Source organism: Euprymna scolopes, chromosome 30 (genome assembly GCF_053919585.1).
Source record: "Euprymna scolopes isolate OS-2025 chromosome 30, ASM5391958v1, whole genome shotgun sequence".
Lineage (NCBI taxonomy): Eukaryota > Metazoa > Mollusca > Cephalopoda > Sepiida > Sepiolidae > Euprymna > Euprymna scolopes.
Genome location: NC_136511.1, coordinates 94,309,650 through 94,329,871, shown reverse-complemented (window position 1 = coordinate 94,329,871; position 20,222 = coordinate 94,309,650). Strand labels below are relative to the sequence as shown.

General features: G+C 33.0%; 1 protein-coding gene across 4 annotated transcripts in view; it reads left to right on the top strand.

The window, feature by feature from the left end:
• Positions 1-446: 446 nt before the first annotated feature.
• LOC145254891 (uncharacterized) overlaps positions 447-20,222 on the top strand; it is a 223,877-nt gene continuing 204,101 nt past the window's right edge. For all 4 annotated transcript variants that reach the window (XR_013863829.1, XM_080113805.1, XM_080113807.1 and 1 more), the window contains exons 1-2: positions 447-739; positions 834-879. Coding sequence is in view for 3 of the 4 variants with exons in the window: in XM_080113805.1 (XP_079969931.1) it covers positions 683-739; positions 834-879 (103 nt within the window). In the remaining variant the exon portion in view is untranslated. The remainder of the gene's footprint in view (positions 740-833; positions 880-20,222) is intronic.

The following is a 20,222-nucleotide window of genomic DNA, read 5'->3' as shown; positions in this document are numbered from 1 at the left end:
CACCCACCCATCAATCAATATACTACCAATATTTTGTTTGATTTTCGAGTTTTGAGCGATTATCAAGACCCTCAAGATGGCAAAATCATTTTGCCTTTAATAACATTTAATAGTTAATATTTGTTTTTGAACATTTTTTCGTTTTATTGTTCATGATGCAAAATACTCCTTAATTTTCTTCCAATATTTATTTTATAAATTCTTCAAAAAATTTTATTTCTAGAAAAAATGTTTCAAAAGGATTTTTTATGTTTCTTTTCTCTTAATCCATTTTTGTTTTGTAAAATTTATATTCGTACAATGGAGTTATTCATTAAATTTCAAACTTTACTAATGTTACACCATCACCGACAAACAAAAAAAACATAACACACCCAATTTTTATATCTACGTTTCTTTTTAACAATTGCCTCTCTTTTCCTCCCTTAGTCTGTCTATTTTTATTCGTTTTACTCATTTTATATCTCCTCATCCACTTTACTCTGACGATGCCCGTCTGCGCGGAGATCATTTGAGTCAGAGGCGGTGGCGGAGTGATGCTGACAAGAGACTCTTTTGTTTTAAGGGCAAAGAATAAGACGGGGAAAAGGAAATCAACCAATCGGAAAGCGAGTTTCAAAACCAATTGACCAATGGGCAGGCTTCATTTTGCTAATACTTTCACTTCAAGCATGGGAGAAATATGGCAGAAGTAAATACGGTTGCTGACGGCTTCGTCAAATTTAGAGATGGAAAAAAGGTTTTGTTTATTTCTTACTTTAGAGTCCGAATTAGTTTATGTTTATGTTTACTTTATGAATAGAATAATAATTGTTTTTTCATTTTTTTTATAGTGGAAATTACGATGGTGTGCAGTGCGTATGCCTTCGCCAGTCGCTGGTGAGTAGTTTTAGTGTTGATATCTTCATCGTTTGATAAATAATAAATATATTGGTGTGGTATTTAGAGATTCTTTGATGAGTAATTAATCGTTTTTTTTTTTTTTTTTTTTTTTTCTCTTTTTCAATTAAACTTTTTTTCTTTTTTTTTCGGATTACATTAAAAGTAAGGATTTTAAATCATAAAATAATGGTAAACTCTGTGTACCCACTTGTAGAAAGTTTTATAAGTAATTTTATTTCCTACAAAAATATTTCTAATTAAAAACCTTGACTTACATTTAATAATAATTTTTTTTTTTTTATCTAAGAATAGCATTTTTGTTTAGATTGATTTTTTTTTTCATTTTCAAGTTAGTCCCTAAAATACATTGCCAAATATTACTAGCAATTTTTGGTGTAAACATTTTTTTTCTGAATTGTGTTTTTCAATTGTAATTTTAAAATAACTTAAAATTATTTGTTTTAATTTTAAATCATATTTAATATAGATTTACCACAATATTTTAATTTTTACTGCGCTCCTCGTTACAACACTACAAGCAAATAAATATATGAAAAAAATGCAATTAAAAATGAAAATATTTTAAATTTTCCAGTATATATATTTTCCAATATATTAACAAAAAGTTGATTTTAATCTACATTAAAATCAACTTTTTGTTAATATATTTGTTTCATTCAATAATGGAAAGTTTTAAGTTTTTATTTCTGGTGAAGCATTTTTGGTTGATAAAGAACAACAACGCGACTTCTTATTTATCAGGTTTGGGTTTAGCCCCTTTTTTAAAATTAGCTATTACTTTATAAAAATATTTAATTTTTATTTTATGTTATAAATTTATAAAATTAAAAACGAATGCTAAAAATCGCAATTATTCAGTATCTTTATACATTAACAAAGTAAAAACTGCGTACACTCAAAAAGTAAACACAAGAATTCGATTGAATACCAAAAATTTGATGCATTTTTTCTTCATTTTTCTAAAAATTCTTGGTTAAAAGATTTCTTTCAGAATTAAATCATCAGATAAAAATATTATTTTAATAAACACACTTTTCCGACGTAATTATTGATTTTAATTCCATGTAATATCGATTTCTAAATATTTTGGCAAACTTCGGTCTAAAATGACTAAAATAATAATTCTTTAATATATTTTTCTATAAAATTTTTGCCTTTATTGTTTTTTTGTTTTGTTTGTGCTTTAGTGTTAATTAATTCACTGTAATAAAAGCATTTAGTTTTCAAAAGTAAAGTTAGTTAATTTACAGTTTGTTATTTTAAAAATATTTTCTTTTTTCTTTTAATACTAATGTTGTAGAAATATAAAATAACTTCGAACAAAATCTTTCATATTCGCCTACATAAAACAAATCACCAAAAATGTTAAGTAATAAATAAAAGTTTTTTTTAATAAAGTTTCTTTTTCTATTTTTATATGAAGAAACAAAATCAGATGAATAAATAATTTGTTGTTATAACAACAACAAATTATTTTCTTTCTTTATTCATCTGATTTTGTTTCTTCATATTAACAACAATAATTAAATTTTTTACTTTGAATATTTATTTTTAAATAGGGTTTCTTAACTAAAACAACCAATTCTTTGGATCTGTGTAAAATGAAAAATCCAAAAAGATTCTCCACATGATTTCGGGCCTGAAAAAGTGAAAAAATATTTATCTTCCAGATTTTTTGCAGTAGTAGTAAAAAAAAAAAAAAAAAAAAAAAAAAAAAAAAAAACTAGCATGGAATTGGAATAATTGATTCCAGACGTTTTATTTAGAAAAGAAGGCAAAGTCGTCAAATTTGCTGTATCATCATCATCGTTTTGACAAACATTTATTCGTTGATTATCAAATTTGAATATATATTTTTAGTCATTTAGAAAAAGTTATTGTGGATTAATACTCTCACCCGACACCCATTCCCTAAAAAAGATTCTACATTTTGAGGCGATTACGTGTAAACAACCTGAAAAACTTGGCGGAATCAAGGGAACAAAACAAAATTAATTATTTAAGAATTTAGAGTGATGAATTAATAAGGTTAATGTAAACGTAAGGTTAACGTAAAATGATCTCCCATTCCCGAACCATTTTAATGTTTTAAACCATCTTTTGCCATAGGAGATAAATACTATGCGGTGGTGGGGGGGGGGAGTACTTTTTTAGGCGATTATTAGGTATGATGTTATTACCTTATCAGTGGGTTAGTAGAACTAGTGTTTCGAAATTTTTTGTGACGATAATTAATAATTTCGTCGTACGGTAACGGTAACTCCCCCATCTGTATTTTTTTTTTTTATTTTCGTCTTTTTTTTTTCTTCTTTTTTTTTTTAATTTTCAGCTGATTATTATCCAAAAAATCTTTTTAAAAAGCCAATATTTAAATATTTGTAGGGGGTGCTCGCTCACTGCTCACCTATTTTATGAACCACTTGACGTTTTTAAGCCAATTTTCGCAAATTTAGTCTTTTTAAGCGGTTAAGGCTTTTTTAAATTTCGTTTTAAAACAATTTAAAAAAAAAAAAAAAGAGGCTAAACTCGCGAAATTTTGCCTAGAAACATCGAGTTGCATTAGAAATTAAACCCCCCTATAAATATTTAAATATTTACTTTTTAAAAACATTTGTTTTGATAATCTGGTAAACTAGTCTCCATTTGATAATAATCCGCTGAAAAAAATGAAAAAAAATAAATAAATAAATAAAAACGAAATTTTAAAAAATATAGAGGAAAGTACCGCTTCCAATACGTGCGCCGTAATTTCGATTATTCGGATTACTATTCTCATCTTGGTTGTTATTCTCAACGTTTTGGCTGATGTAACCTCCGACTTTCTTCAAGTGTATTTTTTCGAACTCGGGAAACTCTGGAATGTATACAGAATTATGAAGTGACATTTTTATTTAATCTGATCGGGTAGAAGTGTTGTTTGTGCTTATTTAAAATTACACTTTTCTTAAAAAATCTTTATGATAAACGATGTACATCTAGAAGTGTTAGAAATCGCCAATTTTAATTCGTGATAAAAACTTGAATAATTAGACTTATTATATTTCGAAGCTTATAACTACTTGAAAAATATAATTCAAACCGTAATTTTTTTTTCAATAAACAAAGACCACATTTTAAAATAATAACCGGTGTGTGTAATAGCAAAATATGCAACTTTTGTTTTTCTAAATCGGTTTTCTTTAAAAAAGATTTAAAGAAAATCAACGAATTTTAACTTACTTCGAATATAATATATATATATATATATATATATATATATATATATATATATATATATATATATATATACATACTAGCTGTACCCTGCCACGCGTTGCAGTGGCTCAATTTGGTGTAATGGAAAAATTTAATAAAAGAGAAAATGCATGTTTCTTATATTAGTACAGCAATCCACTGCAAAAAGTGAAAAAGAAGGCGAAACTGAAAAAAATGGTGCTCTTGCAAAATTTGATCTGGATCCTCGAGAGTTTCTGTCAATCATTCATGTTTTGGACTTGACCAACAATCAGTGGATGAAGCCGAACGTAGCAAAAATGTTGAAACGCTAAATGCTTTTTTTTTTTGTTGTTTTAAAAAATGTGATTTAGTAATTAATATTTTGTTGATGGTGGGGGGGAGGGGGGGGTTACTATACACAGATTCGAAAAAGTCGTCCAAAAACAAATAAATGAAAGCAAAGGTAAGGTAATTTACGTTTCTACCTAATTGGATAATTGTTTAGTGTTTTTATGTAATGTAAAATGTTTAATTGGCTCAAAAAACAGAAATGGTCGCGGACTCTGTTGAATACGTTAAGTTTGGGAAAGTAAGTTGAAAACTAAAAACTATACAAAACAGTGTCTGAAACTCACCGAACATATGTTACCATGACATAGGCTGGCATAATGGATAGGTTTCTGACAGTATTTTGTATAGTTTTTTTAGTTTTAACTCACTTTCTCTAACTTAAAGTAATCAACAGTGTCCACCACCATTTGTAGCTTTCAAATACACCAATAAACACTGTTTTTCGAGCCGACTAAACGTTACATTAAATGAAAAGGGTTTATATTACTAAACACAGATACAAAGAAGTTGTCAAAAAATAAATATATAACAAATAAATGTTATCAAAGGCAAGAAAAGTAAGTGTTCTACCTAACTGGATAAGATTTTAGTGTTTTTATGTAATGTATAATCGGTTCAAAAACATTCAATGTTTATCGGTATATCTGAAAAATACAAATGGCGGCAGACTGTATCGAACATGTTAAGTTTGGGGAAATTTTGGGAAAATGAGTTTAAACTAAAAATACTGTTAGGAACTCACTCAATATATGTTACCATGATGTAGGCTGGCATATAATCGGTGGTTTTAAACTTTTGCTCGATACAGGTGACGACTTTTAAAAATCCCTTTTAGTGATTACCTGGTGTGAGGATATTTGTACAACTAAACGGCAAATCTGCTCAAAAAAATCCAGTATTATTTTACTTTAAGGCCCGTTTCACGTTCATATATAACGAAATATTTTATTGTAGATTTTGGTGTGCTAAAAACGAATCTGCAAACCGTTTACGTAGCAAAAAAAAAGTTTTCATGATATTCATGAAATTACTTTTTCGAAAAGTGGGTGATCACTTTTCAATGTAAATTTAACTTAGAATGAGCACCCACTTTCTGGCCACCTGAGAGAGGGGCATTTTTCTGTTTCTTGGCTAAAAAGTTTTTTGTTTGATTTCTTTTGCATGGTAATAACCCCTGAACTCTGGGACTATTTTCCATTTAACAGCCGTAGCCTTCGTTTACGCTATGCGTAAGCATAAATGAAAGCTGTTTAGCCAATAAACATGGGAAAAAATCCCCCCTCTCTCAGGTGGCTAGAAAGTGGGTGCTCATTTTAAGTTAAATTTACATGGAAAAGTGATCGCCACTTTTTCGAAAAAGTAATTTCTTCATATCATAAAAACTATTTTTTTGTGACGGAAACGGTTTGCAGATTCGTTTTTAGCACACCAAAATCTACAAAAAAAATTTTGTTATTTACGAACGTGAGACGCACAGCCCTTAATGGAAAATTATATCAAAAATCTGGGGGAAAATAGTTTTCAATAAAAACAGCAAATGAATTCGATAGAAAAAAAATGGATGCTATTTTTTTTTTCTTTCTGTGTGTTTCTTGGCTTAAAAGTCTTTTTGTTTGATTTCTTTTGCATGGTATTAACCCCTGAACTCTGGGACTATTTTCCATTTCACAGACGTAGCCTTTGTTTATGCTATGCGTGAGCATAAACGAAAACTTAAATATGCATTCGCGTACCAAACTGCCTTATAAAAAAACCTTTAAGCCAATAAACACGAAAATAAATGCCCCTTCCTCAGGTGGCCAGAAAGTGGGTGCTCATTTTAAGTTAAATTTAGATGGAAAAGTGATCACTTTTCGGAAAAAAATTTCTTCAGATCATGAAAACTATTTTGATACTCCTTGGGCGTTGAGTTCCATGGCGACCCGCAGAATTATTTAATGGTCGTTCCCTTAGTACCCCCCTAGTCAAGGCTAACGCATGCGCACGTAACATTTTTTATTTATTTACTTACGTGGTGGAGTTTCTATACTGATAGGTTTTTTGAAATTTTTTCACTGGATTATTATTGATTGAACACTAACCAGATTATGAAAAAAAATTGAAAAAAAAAAAAAAATCATTTCAACATTTGAAAGGGATACTCACTTTTTAGTTACCACGTTCTGGTAAATCGGTCACTTTTTATTTATTTATTTTTTTTTTTTCTAAATATGGAAGTGTCTTCGGGAGATATAAAATGGTCGCATGTTGACGAAGCAATGTATCGGGAGGCATACGGGATTAAAAATTATTGGTAAATTTTTAGATTAGATCCACCTCCTCAATTTTCTTTTAAATGACGACTTGAAATGGTTTTCGACTATGCTGAATACGAAAATCGCATCGAAATTTTGCAGAAATAAGTAGTTATCAAGATATAAAAAGTTGTATTATGCATTGTAATCTTTGGCGGCCATCTTTTTTACGTGTGTGTATTTGTTTATGGCGCGTGTGCACGTAAAAAGATGTCCGCCGAAGAATACAATGCATAATACAACTATTTATTTCCGCAAAATTTCAATGCAATTTGCGTGTTCAGCATACTCGGAAACCTATAAATGTCGTCATTGAAAGGAAAATTGTGGAGGTGGACCTAATCTAAAAAAATACCAAATTATTAAACATTTCTCCAGCATGTTAGTGAAATTTATAATACTTTAAAAAAATTAAAAAGAAACAAAACAAAAGTTTTGAAAAAAAACTCACCTTTCACAAAAACAATTTAAAAAAAAAAAACCCACAAACTGACTAAATAAGTAAAAAAAAAAAAATAATTAAAAATCTCGAAACTTTATTTTCATCAAAACAATAAAAAAAAGTCCTGTTCTCTCTATTTTTTTTTCTTTGAGAAACAAATATATTTCTGACTTACAAATGCGGTAGAGACTCATTATTTTTACTTTCTATGGTTTTGATATACCGCGTTTTTATTGCTTACAAAATGGGTGACTGATTTATCAGAACGTTGTAACTAAAAAGTGAGCACCACTTTCAAATGTCGAAATAATGATTTCTTTTTTACATTTTTTTTTTTTTAATAATCTGTTTAATTAGTGTCCAATCAATAATAATCCAGTGAAAAAAAATTCCAAAAACCTATAAGTATAGAAATTAAGCATGGGAGTGATGGTTGTATAACGTCGCCTTTCGCACTTTTACAAACATTTTTTAAAAAAGTAACTAAACCATTTATTGATAATTTGTCACGTGTACAAACATTTATTTATTTACGTAGGCTTAACTCCTTTCATGAATAAGAAAAGTTTTACTCTTTAAGAATAATAAAAGGAAAAAGTTACTGAACATTTATAAAAGGACTTCTTTTCATGAAGGCCAGAGGAATAGTTGGCTGAAAATTCGTGAAACAACAACAATAAATAAAAATGGTGCTAATGCAGAGAGCGATACGCGCTATTTTTTAAATCATATTTCCACGTTTAAATAACGTTTTATGATGTTCTTTTTTTTTTTATTTATTCAATTGTAAGGTTAAAGTACAGAATAGGTACAAAACATCCTTACCTCCCCATGTTAAGAATGACTTTTTAAATAATAATAACATTATTTCAGCACGGATCACTCTCTGCGTGTGTAATCTTATATAGAAAAACAAAAACAAAAAAACTCAAAAGCAAGCAACAAACTTTTTTTTTTTGGCCTTATATAATAAAGAAAAGATGTGTAAATTAAAAAATTTGGAAGATAAACAAATGAAATATGTTTTTTTTTGTTTTTTTTTTTACTTATTGAGTTAACAGAAAATGAAACCTTTCGTCAATTCGTGGCTGTGAAATGAATCGAACCGGAAGTTCAGTTTTATCAACAGAAAAGATTCGCAGAAACGATTAAATAAATATATTTATTTTATTTAATATTTTAATTTTAATTAGGTAAATTTATTTTAATAACATAAAAACATACCTCGACTCAAAAAATGGGTTGTCTGAAAATTTCAAATAAATTGGTAACGTATAAACATGGTTTTATTTTTTTAGAACGAACCAACTTTACATTTTTATATATATAGATATATTAAATTCCAAAAATCACTTATAAAAATACTGATCAATGGGTACTTCCATTCTTCATTGTTAAGAATTTATCCATATTTATATTTTATGTCCTTTTTAAATAAAATACTTTTTTAAACAAGGATTTAAAAATACCGCGGTTTCACAACTGAAATAAAGGGAGACAAACGTCTCCGTTTATTCGAGTTGAGAACCTCGGTGGCCTTAAGCGCCAGAATTAATCTCCCTTTCTATTGCTGGCTGTAGACAAAAGTTAGTCAATTGAAAAATGATCACATTTCACATCAGTTTTTGCTGTTAAAAAAATTCCACTCGACCGATTTTCCATTCTTTTTTATTCTCTTAAAGAAATACATGAGTTTTTCATTTAATATATTTTATTTCTTTTTTATGGAGTGATTTTTTTTAATCTAAAAAAAAAAACAAAAAAAAAACAGTGAATGAAGCAGAAAAAATTATTGTAGGTATTCAATCTTTTCAGGACAAAATTTTAAAAATGTGAGGTTTCACTTTAAAAAAAGTCAACATGGTTTTTAAGAAAGAAGGTTTTAAACTTTTGACTTTACAAGTAAATTTGCACAAAACTATTCTGTTTTTTGTTTTAAATTAGATTATTTTATTTATTGATCTTTTATCTTCAATTTGTGATATATAAATCTGAGGTGAGAAAATTATTTTCATTTTAATAGACATTTCAAAATGGGAGGGGGTGAATTAAAAAAAAAAACCTTTGTCTAGAATGCTCGGTTTATTGGAAAGAGCATAAAATTTCACATTAAACCTGCAAATAATGTAAAAATTGAACCAATAGAAAAATTTTGATAGATTTTTAAATTAAAAAAAAATGAAAAAAATTTAACTCGTAAAATTCAATTCATTTTATTATGTAAAAAAACTGGCTGCATGAGCGCGCGCAGGCACTTTGTAAACACTGTTTTTTAAAAAATAATATTTCTATTATTTTTCAAAAGACTTTAATAGTTTATTTTGGAAGTATATTCCATAAAAAAAATTAAACAAACCACTTTAAAAAGAGAAATTACGAGTTTTGTATATTTTATTCAGTTTTGTGGTAGGGGTATCAAAAATTCCCCTCAAATTCTGACATACCTGATGTACATCATAGAGATTTTTCATATGTCATATTGATTGAAGAATGAACTTCATATATATATATATATATATATATATATATATATATAGCGTGTCCAGGGGTGATGAAAAAATCCAATAAAGTGCTCGAACGTAGATGTGAGAGCTGAAGATACAATATAGTGTCATAATAAATATTGTATATATATATATATATATATATATATATATATATATATATATATATAATTTGTTTTTTTACACAGTGATCATCACTTATCAAGGCCCTGAAGCCACTCAGGGATAAGGGTTATTGCAAGTACATTATGTTAGTGTGGAGATTTGATGAAGTGTTTACTTAAGGGGGCGGTTCATTAGGAATTTGTTAACATTGGACTTGAAGACATCCAAGTTGTAGTCCGGTGGGAAGCAGGCAGACGGAACAGAGTTCCACAGGCGTGCAGTTCTAAGAAAGAAGCTTTGTTCATGGAATCCGTGTTTTGATTTGGGCACAGATATAGAGTGGGGGAAATTTTTCACAGTGGATTCAGCTAGACGGGTGTTTTTCGTGAAAGATTGGCGAGGGGGGACCAGAGATTGGAGTTCAGACGAGCACCTGCCATGGAAATAACGATAAAACAAGGATAGGCTCGCAACATCTCTTCTGTGAGAGAGAGGTTGCAGGGTAGAGAAAAGGGCATCCCCCACTAAGCCACGAAGTCTATTTTGTACTCTGTCAAGGCAGGATAGGCTGTTTTTAGCAGCTCCTGCCCAGATATGGCAACAATATTCCATCCTTGGACGTACTTGGCTTTTATATAGATAGAGAATTGCATCAGTAGTGAGATATCTTCTGGAGCGGTAGAAGGATCCCACCATCTTTCCAGCGACCTTGGCAACAGACTTGATGTATGTGTTCCATTTCAGATCAGGAGTAAAGGTCAAACCCAGAAGCTTGTCAAAACACGGGGCCTCACCCAGACGAGAGCCATCCATCACAATTGATGCCAGATGGGGATCAGAGCGTTGATGATGTAAGGATAGGAGTTTGGTTTTAGATGCATTAAAGGTAACTAGCCACATCTTCCCCCACTGAACCACGCGCTCGAGATCAGAGGAAAGAGAATCAGAGAGAACTTTGTCATTTACAGCCTTTGATGTGTTGCTGTAGATGGTCGTGTCATCAGCATAGATGTCAACGAATGATTTAAGTATGTGTTTAGGGAGGTCATTAATGTAGATCAGGAAGAGAGTTGGGCCTAGGATTGACCCCTGAGAGACTCCAGCATTTATATTGCAGGCCTCCGATTTTTGTCCATCTACCACTACACTTATGAGCCTATCGGAAAGAAATGATTTAATGATTGAGAAAACATTTCCAGTTATACCGTAGCTGGAAATCTTGTGAAGTAGACCCTTATGCCATACCTTGTCGAAGGCCTTTGATATGTCAAGAGCAATTGCCCTAGAAAGGAAGCCTTTGTCAAGAGATTCACTAATTCTGTGGGATATAACCGTCAGCACATCTGCGGTAGATCTTGCAGAGCGGAAACCATATTGTGTGTCATTAAGAAGGTTATTCCTGCTGAGGTGGTTGACTATTTCTCTATTTAATATGGATTCCAGCAACTTACTCATAACACACAGGAGACTTATTGGTCTGTACTGAGAGGGAGATGACTTATCACCTGAATTCTTAAATACAGGGCAAACTGATGAGGTCTTCCAGGGAGTCGAAAGCACTTCTCCTTAAGGCAGCGCTTAAACAGTTTCGTAAGTATGGGAGCCAGTTCTGGTTGAAGCTTTTTTAACACTATAATTGGGATGCCATCAGGGCCAGTTGCTTTACTGGAATCAAGGTTCTTGATTAGCTTGGCGACCTCATGCATGGATATTTGTATGTTATGTTCTGTGTTATAGGAGGAAATATGGGGAGTTGATGGCCTTCGTCGCATAGGGTAGAATTAGCTGCAAAGTTCTTTGCTAATAGTTTGGCCTTGTCTGACGCTGACGAGATGACCTCTGGTCCATTGATAATGGTTGGGATAGAACGCACACTTCTGTTCAGGATCCTATTTGTTATTTGCCAAAACTGGTGAGAACCAAGCTGCTGATCAGCTACCTTGGATTTAACAGACTGGGCATATAGCTCTCTTGCATTTTTTATTACTCTTTTACAGTGGTTGCTGGCAGTCCTGAAAGCAGCTTTAGTCTCAGTGCATCTATTACGTTGGTAGCTATGGAAAAAGTGATTTCTGTGCGCGATAGCAGCAGCACATTCTGGGGAGAACCATGGCTGGCTGTTAAGTTTTTGTTGGAATTTTTTAGATGGTATGAATTGGTCTATGCCTACAATTAACCATTCGGTCAGATCTGATACTATAGAGGACACTTCCTTTTTAAACATGGAGTGCAGAGGTAAATCAGATATGAATGTACGGAAGCTATCCCAGTCAGCCATAGAGTATCGGTATACAGTAAGGTGGAGGGGTACGTCTGGGGGCTTCTTACATTTCGTTTTTATCTTAACTGATACGACGGAGTGGTCGGAGGATCCTAGAGGAGAATGAACGGAACATAAACATAGCTCAGGGGAAGTTGTGAGAAAAAGGTCTAGGAGGCTTGCATATTGACCGGGTGTATCGGGCACACGAGTGGGTTCATGAACAATTTGAGTGAGATCATAAGCAATGGCAAAATCATGACAAAACCTCCCCTCATCATCTGTCTTATTTGAATGGGTCAGCCATTCCACGTTATGGACGTTGAAGTCACCACAGATGTGGATGTTAGCCGAGGGATGTGAAGAAAGTATATGGTCTATTTTCTCAGATATGCTCTTAAAGATAGTAACTCCGCTGTTGTGGGGCCTATAGAGGGCAAATATAAATGCAGTAGTGTTAGCAAGTGCAACCCTGAAGCACATATAGGGTAAATTAGGATCTTCTCTAGAGATATCCCTGCCACACGGGAAGCCATCCTTAATGTAGGCACATATTCCATGCCCATGGCGATCTTGGGTGTCAGATTTAGCTGTTAAATTAGAGTATCCGTTAATTATGAACTCATCTATGGAAGTGGTCGGCCCTATTCCAGTTTCACTTGGAAATAATATGTCCGGTTTCGTCTCCTGTAATTGGGTTTCAACCTCTGGAAGGTTGGAACGTAGACCCCTGATGTTGGAGAAGGAGACCTAGTAGTAGGGTTCTAGGTTTAATCGAGTTTTTATTCTGGAGATATTTCATGTTGAGGTTTTGGGATTTGTGGAGTAGGTCGGCATACTTGGTTAGAGCAGTACAGAGAGGGAAACTAAGAGAGAAAAAGACAGGAAAATGTTTTTCTATTATTTTGTAGCACACGAAAAGGTAAAGCCGTAACAATTACCCACTAGTATGGCATCATGGTCCAGATCCACTCACCAAATGGCAATACAGCAGTCCCAGTACTTTGCGCCTGCTGATAGGAGAGCCTCCTTAGTGGTTAATCCAAGGTGCGGGTCCCTGACTATCAGGCGGATAACGTCAGCCCAGACAAAACGTTTACCTCCAGCACCCTTACTAGTGACATGGCCACAAGGACAGATAGAGACAGAAAAATTTCCGACATCTCAGACTACTGGTCACCAAGTACTACCGACCTTTAAGCAGCTTTTCACCCTTTGTCAGAAAAATCACTCATTGAATGAGGACTGAATGACAAAATAGGAGAAGTGAGAGTTACTGGAGCTGCCAATAACACATCCACTGTATTATCTACTCTCCATATTGTGAGAAATTAATCTCACAAACTCAGTACTCCCTGGCTGAGGCAAAAATAATTCCACAATTACAAAACCATACCTTTAAACTCAAATTTATTCAGTTATAACATCAAAGAAAGGTTATTGGTCCGGGTACAGTCCTTGCAAAACTGTGGGTCAGTTTTGCCTCCCAAATTGAGAGCCAGTAGTTAACTCCTTTTATTGGAGTGGTAGCATGGTTTTCCTTCAAAAAGGTCCATGATAATTCATGGTGTTCTTGGCAAGAGTTCTGGTGCCTTTAATTAGGCATAAATCGAGTTCCATGGGACCCTAATTGAATTGAGAAAAGTTTATAAACATGATGAAAATGTTCAAATGATGCCATCCTCTAATTGGAATATCTTCGGCACAATATAAAGGTGTCTCTGCTTGTAGAGATTTCAAGTCCTTTTTCACCAAACATTTAGGTGATATGAACATGAAGAAATTGTTGCGGCTCCATTCACGATAAGGCATTCTTCTCGGAGCCGACTTTTGGTGAGTCTCGCTCTTGCCGGAGGTTTTTGTAAACTGAAAAACGGATGGATGTTTACAAAAAAGGCGCCAAGTAATTATCTTGACCCATACAAATTAACCAATCACAGGCTACCTACAAAAAATGTGCGTAGGTGGCATTGTAACTGGAATTTCTCACACACTGCCAAGGAGGGGAGGAAAAAGTAATGGATAATCAGTACTTTTTCCCAATACAAATTAATCGGATAAATGACAACAAGTTAATCCAATATACATAACTCTTAACTCAGACAAATTTATCAATTTCAATATGTGTTAATTTTCAAATTGAGATTCAGTAATTATATAACTTTAATTCAGTTAAAACTTCTAAATTCTAATATGTGTCTGCTGTCAATTCCAATTGAAACTTAAATAATTCTAATATATCCAGATATTAGTTAATGACTACTATGTGGAGCTTCATCATTACAATTTGAACAAAGCCACTCCCCCTCAGGCATCCTGCTGATTAACTCCTACACAGCTGAAATGGTATCAGCTGTTGCAGGAATCACAGCACACCATAGGTGATGTTCCATCATTAGAAACTGAACAGGTTGGACAGAATAAGGGACCCTCTTCCTCAATAAACTCAGTCGATACAATATCATCATTACCCTTAATTTCCAAGAGCACAAGATTTTTTAAGGAATGGACCTGTTTGCACCCGTCTTTAAGAACGACATCGAACAAACATTATTGTCACTTCCAGTAATTAATTTAATTTTTTTACCAAGATTCCAAAATTGTCTGCGTTTGTTGGGAGACTTAATAAGCATTATCTCTCCAACAGATAACTTTGGGGAACAACTTCTCCCAATTTTGGCATCAACTTCTCTTAATGAAAAGAGGTAATCATTATACCACATACAATTGAATTTTTCAACAAATTTATTTCTCATTTCGAGGGAATGTAACAAGGCAGTCCTATTTGGGGGGTCAGGACATAATTCTGAATCATAATTATTAATAATGTTTGTAAAAAATGATTTGGAGTTAAAATACTAAAGCCTCTGTCAGCAGAAACAATATAAGTGAGGGGTCTGTCATTTATTGCCTTTTGCACATCAGAAAGTACATTCAGAAATTCAAAATAATCCAACTTTCTTCTGCCCAATAGGGCCCTCATACATTGCTTAACAATGATTAATTAGCCTCTCCCAAGCTCCCCCTTTCCAGGCAGAATAAAAAGGAATTGTTTGATGGATGATGTGAATAGATTTAAATTGTTCCTTCAGCTCGTCAGATTCGAGCACGTTTGACAACAATATTCCAGACGCAACAAAAGAGTTTACGTTATCGGAATATACATGTGTAGGGATTCCAAAAAAATTGGTGAACCTAACAAAGGCTAACATGAAAGAGCGGGTGCTCATGTCCGGCAATAATTCTAAGTGAAGTTTATGCAAACTCATGTATGTAAAGAGCAATACATACATTTTAACTTCTTCCTCTCTAACCTTTATGGAAAATTGTTCGGTAAAATCCACACCCACTTGTTTAAATGGGCGAACAAAGTTCACCCTACGAGCAGGCAATAGAGACCCAGCAGAGAATTCTTTTACATACAAGTACACAAAAAGGCTTTTACAGCTTGTATTCCCTAAGGGATCCAAACCCAAGACAGCCTTAACTTACTGAGGTTTGAGTTAACTCCCATGTGGCAACAGTTAAAATGAGCCTCCTTAATCGCCAGTTTTGTTAAATAATGATTTTTTCCCCCAACAAAAGAGGAAACTTGACCTCAAAGAATTCTGTATCCTACCTCTGGTTCTAATTAACCCATCTTTATCAAGGAATAACCCTAAGGCAATTACCCTAGGGGGAGGCACTTTACCATTACAAGCGTATACTTTATTTTCGTGGACATCTGCAATATTACATATCTAATCTGCTTCAACAAGTCATATCTTTTTTATTTGTTGGTCAATTTTTAAAAGAATTACATTGATGGAAAGAGAATAAAATAAGCATTCCAATGATATTAATTTATTTTTTTTTTATGGATTCAATGTTTTTATGCTCCAAGTTAAAAATGAAAAACAGTAAAAAATGACAACAAAAAGGGAAACAGTTTTTTTCAATATTTACATTTTATACGTTACGTTTGGATACATATGCGTGGGGTTAAATTTGATTGGATATGGCTGAAATTTTACAGGCTATATAAGCATAGAAGTCCATCTCTACTGGACTTTGATTTATATTTTTACAATCACAAAGAAGCAAAGTTATGACCGAGCAGAGTTGACAAAGTATATTTTAAAATTAATAAGATAAATCGGCATATATCATCCATTTTCATATAGATAATCGTTTCAAAATTATTTTCATGTATAATATGTAAATATTTGATAATTATTAATTGCGCGGAAATTTCTTTAAAATGTTATCGTTTATAGAAATCAAATCCGCTTACAGAAAAACGGTCGCTAAGCACGTCATGCGCTGAGCTGACTAAAGTATTCTTTTAAAAATAGAAAACTGTCTTACTAGACTAGTCATTTTTTATTCTGAGTTCGTCAATTTAAAAAAAATTATTTTCAAATTTGATTTCCAAACAATACTATTTTGTTGTTTTTAACATTTTAGTACACATGCACTAAAAGCGTTAAAAGACAACAAAATGTACTAAGTACATGCGTTTAACTTCTTATTTGTACTTAAGGTAGAATTGTGTTTTTTAGTGGTCAAAACACAAAAAACAAACAAATATATAACAAATAAAAGGTACTTGTGCACTTATGCTACCCTGCTGAAATAATAATGTTATTATTTAGAAATCCATTCTTAACATGGGGAAGGAAGGGTGTTTTTTGTTTACTATGAACTTTCACATGTTACTTTCATCTAACAATTAAATAAAATATATCGTGAAACTTGAATTTATTTTTAACTCATTGTCAAGACCATTTTTTCGAATCTGTAAAACAAACCCGTTCTTTTTTTAACTGAGGATATCTAAATAATAATAATAGTTAGGTGGTTCAATAAAAAATTTCATTGTGATGCATTTTGTAAATTTTTACCTTGTTTCCACCTTAACATTTTTCTTTAAAATGACTACCTTTAAAAGTTTTCGGGTATGCTGAAAACAGATATTACATTTGAATTTTCCACAAAGAAGTAGCTTTCCGGATATTAAGCAATATCATTTCTTATGTTATTGCTGGTGGCCATCTTGGTATGTGCGTTTGTGCATAGTTTTGAGTTGAATTATTGAATATTGAAATTTGTACATCTTAATTCATGGTTTACGGTAAAGAGATACATCAGATTTGACTGCATAATCAGAAAGAGCACACAATTTTAGATAAGAGTGCCAAGTTTCATGAGAATAGCTTGAAAAATAAATAAATGGTGGCGAAATTACCGAATTTCTTGAAATGTTGAGGTCCGCAATTTAAGCCCACTTTTTCTAAAGAAAAATGTCCACAGAAAAGCCTAAATTTTGGCACTTAAAATTCTCATAACTTTTGAACTACTGATGGTATTTGCATAATTCAAACGGTTTTAAGCATCTTTTACATAGCTCTTTTCATGCAAGTTGATAAAATAATAATTATCTAAAAAGAAAAAAATCAACTTGTAATGCTAGGCACCTATCGGAAGGTTGTTTCAAATAACTTAGTTCATGTGAGAAGGCCTCCATTTCCATGTTAGCAATAATTTGGCCCTATTGTAATTGTCAGCACTATGGTGACATAATCAATCATAAAATTTCAACATTTTTTCTAAGCCGCTGATTGCCTTAGTTAAGCTGGAATACGTTGTAATATCCAACGGGAAGGTATTTTCAGAATGACGTGCCTTATAAGAGTATAAACATGATACAATTTTTTTTATTAGTTTCATTTAGACAAGGTAAGGGTGAGATTGGCCAAGCAATGTCATCTTTATTAACCCATTCTTGGCCATAAATCCAGAAATTGAATAACTGGAAAAATTTAGAAGTGTTGATACCTCTAGTTAAAAGATTTGGCAGATTCTTCAATGAGGGAACATATTTTAATTTTGGTAGAACACCAAATTTAATCTTAATATCTCCTGAAAATTTTTGGATCTCTGCGATCCTGTTTTCGATGAATATATTTTTCTTGGACCCCTTACCATTCAGAACCCACAAGAGGGCTACTTGGGAATCAGACATTAGGAAAAAAATTATCAATGTTAAGGGCCCTTAGACACCCAAAATCTGAGGGGTTACCTTAAGGGCTAAATACATAGGCATTAATTCCAAAATGGGAAGTGACTTCCCCTTAATGGGAGTCATTCTGGCCTTTGCGAACAGCAGGGAACCTTAAGCTCCCTGTTTTGCATACAAGGTGAATCCGTACAAGTTTTTCGATGCGTCACAGAAACAAATAAATTCGACAGAATGATTTTCAGACAATACATGCCTGGGAAATTCAAATTTCCCTAAATTATTGAGATCCTTGGCATGGTTTTGCCACAGGTTGATGTGCTCATCCCAAGACAATTGTTTCTCCAGATCAAGCTGACAAGGATCTTCCCCTGTATTGTGACAGGGAGGAGCAATGATAAAGGGTCATATACTCCTGATATTTGCGAAAGAATCTCCCGTTTGGTATTGACCCCAGGGTCCACTAAAGTGGGAAAGAGTTTGAACGTATCCCGAAGGGGAGCATATTAGTATCCCAATACCTTCTGGGAAAGGGGATGAAATAGTTTCATCCTTCGACATTTTATCTTGTCTCTTAGAGAAGTTAGAATTGCAGGATCGCAGATCGAATCCTGCCTCTAACAATCTGCTGCAAACATTGTTATAAATTGTAAGTAAGGATTCTCTATCACAACTGGTGGTGACAAGATTATCCACATAAAAATTGTTGGAAATAGCATACGAAGCCGAATCCTTTGCATATTTTTCCGCATGGAATTTTAAAATGAAGTTCAGTATGAAAGGGCTAACATTTAACCCAAATATAATTGTTTTGCACCTGTAGGTACATAATCTGTCACCCTTCTTAAAGAAAAAGCAAAATCTGTTCTTATCCTCTTCCGATTTAAGGTAAATTTGTAAAAAGCCCTTCCTTATATCATCTAGAAGGACATATTCGGTTTTCTTGAATCCCATCAATAAATCCAATAATTTAGCTGTTAAGTTCACGCCCATGTAGGCAGCGTCATTAATTGATGTCCCCTCTCAACGTTTCAGGGAGCAATTAAACATGGGAAAAATTTTTGTCATCACCCCGGGTCCCTCCTTAATAATGGGTCTATGTGGAACCCAAACATAATGTTCATACTTCCCAGGTGAGACAAAAAACGGCTCCACATTTCTCATCATCCTCAAACACTTGGAGGTACTCATTATACATTCCCTTCCTTTCTAAGGACTCTGCCACTCTCTCCATTATCTTCAAGGAAGGCACAAAGTTACTTTTTACATATGGGTGTTTATCTTGATGCCACGGTAAATTTATATAGTATTTTCCTTCCCTTAAGACAATGGAGTCTTTAAACTCCTCTATCTTCTCTTTGTCCAGGGCAGACAATTTGACCTCTTCATGAGTCGAGAGCGAGCAACTTCTCTACCCCTCGTTCAATTGTAGATTCAGAGAAGAAAGGTTTAATCCATTCTCATAGGAGAGGGTCGGATTTAGAACAGAATTGATTAAATAGCTGTTGTATTCAGGAAGGGATTTCACAACGCTATTAAAGGGGAGGCAAATCTATCTTACTCAAATCCTTATTCAAAAAATGCTGGCTCTCGCCAAATGGAATTAAATAATCACTGTGTTTCCATGCGTTGCCACTAAGACACCCTACCAATCTGAGATTATTTAATTTACCTAGAAGATCCAAACCAATTAACCCATTTAAATTCTTATAACTGGGACAGAGCCGGAATCCCTTTTGAGTTAAGTTATTTATCAAAATTATTAACTTCGAATTGTAAATTAAAATCCCTGAAAAATAACGCCTCAAATTTAAAAGGGTTTTGATCACCTAATTTTATAGATATGTTGTGCTTCTGCAATCTCAAGGAGTCACTGCCAATTAATGTGTTCACAGCCATATCAACCTTCTTGGTTTTTATGTTTTTAGCAGAACACAATTTAAATAGAATTGCCTGGGCGAAAAACGATCGTTGACTCCCAGTATCAGTCAAACAGAAAAAGTAAATAGGTCGACCATGAGCTTTCATCAATATTTTAAGGACAGGAAAAATACTGTCCTGTTGTTCAGAATAAGTTGTTCTGCCCACAAAGGACTTATTTCCTTTAGGGGCACATTACACTAAAGTGGCTCTTTAATCCACAAACTGC